Here is a 6,248-nt window from a genome sequence, read left to right as displayed (position 1 = left end):
ATCCTTTTACTCCACGACCACCACTGCACCACGGCGCCCCTCTGAAAAAATCGAAATCTCCATTAGTGTTCATAAAATATGATATGTCTAGCGTGAAATAAAGGAACTACTCATCGATGGAAATCAAAAACCTTTGCAATTACACGAATTTAATTTGTGACTCCATCTTTACTTTAAACCGCAATGTCGTGATATATATTTTATATATTATGTCTAGTGTTACTTTTGTTGGATTCAAATTCAAGTTATGAATTTTTTTTTTATGTTGTAGGGGGCAAACGAGCAGGAGGCTCATCTGATGGAAAGTGATTACCACCGCCCATGGACATCTGCAACACCAGGGGGGTTGCAGGTGCGCTCTTTTCTTGAATGTTCCCAAGTCGTATCGGTTCGGAAAAACCGCTGGCGAAAGCTGGTTCCACAGAGTGGTTGTGCGAGGCAGAAAATGCCATAAGAATCGCGCTGTTGTGGATTTTCGGACATCTAGGTGGTGCGGGTGAAATTTAGAATTTTAACGAGATGTCCGAAGGTGAAATTCAGCTGCCGGAATTAATCCAAACAATTCCTCGGAACATTCCCCATGGAAAATTCGGTAGAAGATGCAGAGTGATCCAACATCTCTTCGCAGAGCCAAAGGATCGAGCAGAACAGAAAGGGCTTGATCGTCGATAATTCGAGCTGCTCTACGTTGGATACGGTCAAATGGAAGGAGCTGGTACTTGGGGAGCATCCGCCCAGAGGTGAGAGCAGTACTCCACGTGAGGCCGAATTTGCGCCTTGTATAGTCTTAGGGGATGGGCCGACATGAAATATTGTCTTGCCTTGCTGAGCACACCGACCTTTTTTGATGCTAATTTGGCTTTGCCTTCCAATTGACCGCGGAACTGAACGACGCTCGAAATATCAACGCCAAGTATTCTGATACTAGCTGTAACGGCTATCGGAATGTTCTCAAATCGTGGAGATACGACGAATGGTGTTTTTTAGCGGTTAACGCGCAAACTTGCGTCTTTTTGGGATTGAAATGGACTAGGTTTAGCCGGCCCCAGTTCGAGACTTTGTTTAACGAAGACTCGATTTCAGACACGTTTGTTCCGATTTTCTTCGACGTTTTCCCGAGAAATATTAGCAAAGCCGGTGTATGAGGTGTCTACGGTACTGTCGTCTGCATAGCAGTGAATGTTCCTGATTTGCAACAAGTCATTGATTTGCACAAGAAACAGAGTGGGTGATAGAACGCAGCCTTGTGGAACACCAGCATTGACGAATTTTGATCAGAGCAGGCACCGTCGACAACGACAGATGCTCCGATCTGCTAAAAAGCTGGTAATCCAATTGCATAATTTCCCGGGAAGCCCATAGGAAGGAAGCTTCGATAGAAGCGCTTTGTGCCACACGCGATCGAAGGCCTTCGCTATGTCCAGACTGGCTGCTAATGCCTTCCCCTTGCTCTCAACTGCTTCCGCCCATTTATAAGTAAGTTAAACTAGAAGATCACCGGTTGAGCGACCCCGACGGAAACCGTACTGGCGGTCACTAATCAGCTGGTACTCCTCTAGATACCGCAGGAGCTGGCAGTTTACAATGGACTCAAGGTGATGGCTATAGGCCTATAATTGGACGGGTCTGAGCGGTTACTCTTTTTAGGAATCGGATGCACCAAAGCAGTCTTCCAGGAGATCGTGACGACGCCTAATGCGTAGGATTGCCGGAAAAGACGCGTTAAGACCGGTACCAACTCGGGAGCACATGTCCGTAGCACGATTGGAGGGATGCCATCGGGTCCACTCGACTTATGAATAACCAAGGAAAAAAGTGCTTTACGAAGTGCACTTTGCCGGAATTTAACCTCCGGCATCGTGGTATCACATCGCGGGATTATTGGTGGTGACTTTCCTTGGTCATCCAGAGCCGAATTCGACGCGAAGAGGGAGCCTAAAAGATCAGCTTTCTCCTTCGCTGTATAGGCCAATGACTCACCGTCCTTGTGCAGAGATGGAAAGGAAGGCTGACAGAAATTCCCTAGAACAGCCTTAGCGAGAGACCAGAACGCACGTGTTTCTGAAGGGTAACGCACAAGTCTCTCGCCAATTCTGCCAATGTACTCCGTCTTCGCCTTAGCAATCACATTTTGAAGGACACATCACATTTTCCTAGAGGCAGAGTTATATTCCTTTCACTTTGGCACCGCAGAATATGGGATAAACAGTTACATACCCTGAAGCACCACATCGGCAACAGAGTCAGCAATAACGTTCGGATCATCCAGCGAGAAACAAACCAGCCCCTGTGGGTAGGATGTAAAGAAGGACCGCATCTCATCCCAATCTGCTGACTTGTAGTGCAACACGCGGCGGCAACCCACGAAACGACGACTTGACTACCGCGCAACCGGCACTGTACTCCGAACGAGACAGTGGTCCGACGAGCCCAGAGGGGGATCGACGATAATCTGATCGTCAGAGTCAGCAGAAGGTCCAACAGGGAAGGTGTATGATCCTCCACGTCTGGTATTCGCGTTGGCGAGGTGACCAGTTGTGTCAAATCATATGCTAAAGCGAAGTTAAGAACATATCTACCCGCATGATCTGTAGTGCGTGATCCAAGCCATTCGGCATGGTGGGCATTAAAAGGCAGTCGGTCGGTTTCGGCACTACCGCTATGGGACCTATAAAGGCACGCGTAGATTCGCGGATGGACGTCGCAATCTACACGCAGCCAGAAAATCGATAGGTCCTGCCCTTCAAGGCTGCCGAGGGGTCGAGAGCAGATATCATCTCTGACGTAAACGCACACCCCAACTCGTGGTACAAAGGAATGTTCCAATTTATATCCGGGGTAGGAAAGAAAAGTCGTATCGGCAGGAGAGGATATCTGGGTCTCGGTAAGAAAAAGCAAGGCCGGCTTCGCCGTCTCAAGGTGAAAGTGAACGGCGTTCAAGTTGGAGTTGAGTCCCCGTATGTTGCAGAAGTCCACAGTTAGGGTGGTAGGGGTTGCCTTATGATGCCTGCTCCGCTTGCCCCGAACAGTGGCGAGCGCAAAATTGCCCCCCCAGAATTCGGAGGGCAGCCTGGGCATCCCTGCTCAGTTGGTGTACGTCCTGAGCATGGATGCCCAGAGAGGGATTCTCCGCCGCAGTCGCTGATGATACCCTCCTGGGGTAATGTAACCGAATTCTGCACAACCATCATGTTTGGGGGGGGGGGGGGGGTCGGGCCTCCGGGACTCTCACATACATGACGAAACGCGGTAGCATAGCTACCACTTTACGCCGGTTTTAAGTGAGAGAGTGGTACTTCCCCGGGCGTGCCGGCCCATTCGGCTGTAACTCGAAGGTATGCAGTGTGCCACTACCACTTAACGATTTTCATATTTTGTTGGAATTTATATATTTAAAGTGTCACTTATGTATAAAATAAAATCGAAACAATATCTTTATTATAAGGAGTAATAAAATTCCATTTATAATTTAAACAAGTTAAAGCTCATTTTTGTTGATCTCTTAAGCATAAAATAATACTGTGGGCAAAAAAACGTCTTATCGAAATACAATGTTTACTAATGTTAATTTATATGAAAAATAATTTATAAATTACACCCATTTTGAAATCAAAAGCTTTAAACTGTATCATAATACTTAAAATGGTTTATTTAAAATATAATCTTCATTATCTTGTCTCCGATGAAATAGATTTGTTTTTTTATATGTTTTGGAAAGATATGGATATCGTATAAATATCATATGAAAAGATGATGTCAGTGACACTGTTCCACATAAGTTGCCGACGGGCCTTTGTTTTTGGTCGTCGCAACGAAAAACTGTACGATGTTTCGCTTGATCCTTGCGATCACATCTGTCACCTTAGCCGTGAGCGCCATTCCAGCCACGCTACCACACCCTTCGGAATTAGCCTTCAGATTAGGCGAAGAAGAGTTTGAAGACTACCTGGATAAGTGGCTTGAGATTGAAGAACAGAAATGGCTTAATGTATCAGCAACTGTTACAACACGCAATGGTAAATAAACGACAAATAATTAGGCTTTTGTAAAGATACTTAAAATTAGTAATTTAATTTGATCCATTATTTATTTTACTATTTTATAGCATGCACTTTGCGGGTTAACGGCGACTTAGGACAGCCTCAACCAGTCTATATCCATAGATCAAGAAATACTTTTTTGACTCCAACTGGAAACAGTGGTCAAATCCGCCTTAATGCTAATGAAGAAGTCATCGTGTCATGTCCAGGACCGAGCCGGCTTATTCGTCATCCCAATATTATTGCAAATGTTCAAACTGCTGTAAGATTTTTTTTTTAAGCTTGAGTTATGTGTATTATAGTGTGATCAGAATTATGATGTAATAACTTTCCTTTTAATTAGACTGCTAGATGCATTAGCAATAACCTCGTATCAGGCGTGGGATGGTTAAATGGGAATCGGGCCTTTGGACAATTGACGTGCTCAAATCATCCTTTCTATGAAGCCCAGCAAACAAACCAAAGATGTTTCAATAACCACGTTGTTATTAGGTATCTATTTTCAAGATATTACAGTACATACAATACAGATTGCAAATTGAATATCTTTTTATATCATTTAAATGACTTGCAGGACAGGATTTATTGTTAACAATGTCTTTCACACTGTATATTGGTCTTGCTTCGACCAAAACCGTATGGAGGTTTTGTACGTTTGGCATAACCAAAACCCCACTAATGCTGTTCACCAAACCGGTGTTGACAGGCCAAGCTGGCTACGTAAGTAATAGATATTGAGACATTTTATAAATAGTCTTATATATATTAAAATAGAAATTTTAACAACTGCTGTTTTTTTCAGCTGGTGCATTCTTTCCCGGTGTTAACATAAACAATGTCTACACACAAAATAACCAACGAAACGTCATTGGAAGATTGGTAGGAACCAATATGGTTGGCCGATACATCACTGCGACTCAGTTCTTAGCCCGTGGTCACCTCACTGCTAAAAGTGATCACGTGTTTGCTTCTGCACAGAGGTCTACTTTCTTCTTTATTAACGCTGCACCACAATGGCAACCATTCAATGCTGGTAACTGGAACAACCTTGAGCAGGTATTATTGTGGGAATTCTTAATACAATCTTAGTAACAATTTATATGCTAACTTTTTTTAATTGACTTGTCACGTAAGGAAAAAGTGTTATCTTCCCTTCAAGCGACCTTTTTTTCTCTCTTAAACGGTTACATATATTATTATTAAAACTTATTTGTGTCATTGTTTTAATTCAATCGGAATTATTAAATAACAATTTTATCATTTTCATTTAATTATTCTTAAACGTTTTTAAAGACAGTAAATTTTTTTTATTTTAATTTAAATTAAGAAAATGCAATTTTTTTATAGCTTACTTAAACAGTTTTAACGAAAAGACGTAGTGGATTAACGATGCTATAAAAAAATACTACTAAGGTTTTTCTCTATGTTCATAGAATCTTCGGAGAAGAATTGGCGCAGCTGGATACAATACTGTCATCTATACTGGTACCTTCGGTGTGACACAACTCCGTGATGGTAATGGACGTTTTGTAAATATTTTCTTGGAGACTAACAACCGAGTACCGGTACCTCAATACTTCTACAAGGTATGTATTATTCAATTTTTTTCAATCACGTCCATATTCAAATTTGTATATTTATTATTGGGTAATAAAATTTTATACTAAACAAAATTACATATTTATTACAGGTCGCTTATGACGCATCGAGACGCCGTGGTACCGCCTTTATAAGTATCAATAACCCTTACTATACTCTTGCCGAGGCTAGAGGATTACAATTCTGCACGGATAGATGTCGTAATAACGCAGCTTTCAACTGGATCAACTGGCAGCCTGATCGCGTGGACATCGGCTACAGTTTCTGCTGCACGATCGCTGACTTCAGACGTCGTATTGCCCACATTCCAAACTTCGATGCATCTAACGGTCTTCTTTCTTAAATACTTACGGAAAATACATATGTATAACTAAGAACACATATGGTTACCATTTACCAAAGGAACAATAAAGTACAATAAAAATATAAAATCTAGTCTTTAAATTATTTTTTAATAAAATCAATTATATTTCTTATCAATTGAATATTTTTATTTTATGTTCATATTCGCGTGTCAGATTTCCTTATCATGTAATTACAAATTGAAGCGAAAATTAAGACCTTACAACTTTATCAAAAATATTCGTTGTACATGGGATGAGTGATGGT

The 6,248-nt window shown here is 41.9% G+C and overlaps 1 protein-coding gene across 1 annotated transcript; it reads left to right on the top strand.

The window, feature by feature from the left end:
* The first annotated feature begins 3,764 nt into the window (after positions 1-3,764).
* On the top strand, positions 3,765-5,987 carry LOC113397584 (uncharacterized). Its single transcript, XM_064219154.1, has 7 exons — positions 3,765-4,016; positions 4,106-4,302; positions 4,384-4,532; positions 4,615-4,760; positions 4,843-5,096; positions 5,474-5,626; positions 5,731-5,987. Exons 1-7 carry the CDS (start codon positions 3,827-3,829, stop codon positions 5,980-5,982), a joined length of 1,341 nt encoding a protein of 446 aa, XP_064075224.1. The 5' UTR covers positions 3,765-3,826; the 3' UTR covers positions 5,983-5,987.
* Positions 5,988-6,248: the final 261 nt, after the last annotated feature.

Source organism: Vanessa tameamea, chromosome 3 (assembly GCF_037043105.1).
Source record: "Vanessa tameamea isolate UH-Manoa-2023 chromosome 3, ilVanTame1 primary haplotype, whole genome shotgun sequence".
Classification (NCBI taxonomy): Eukaryota; Metazoa; Arthropoda; class Insecta; order Lepidoptera; family Nymphalidae; genus Vanessa; species Vanessa tameamea.
The sequence above is the reverse complement of the archived record's forward strand: the minus strand, read 5'-3'. Positions and strand labels throughout refer to the sequence as shown.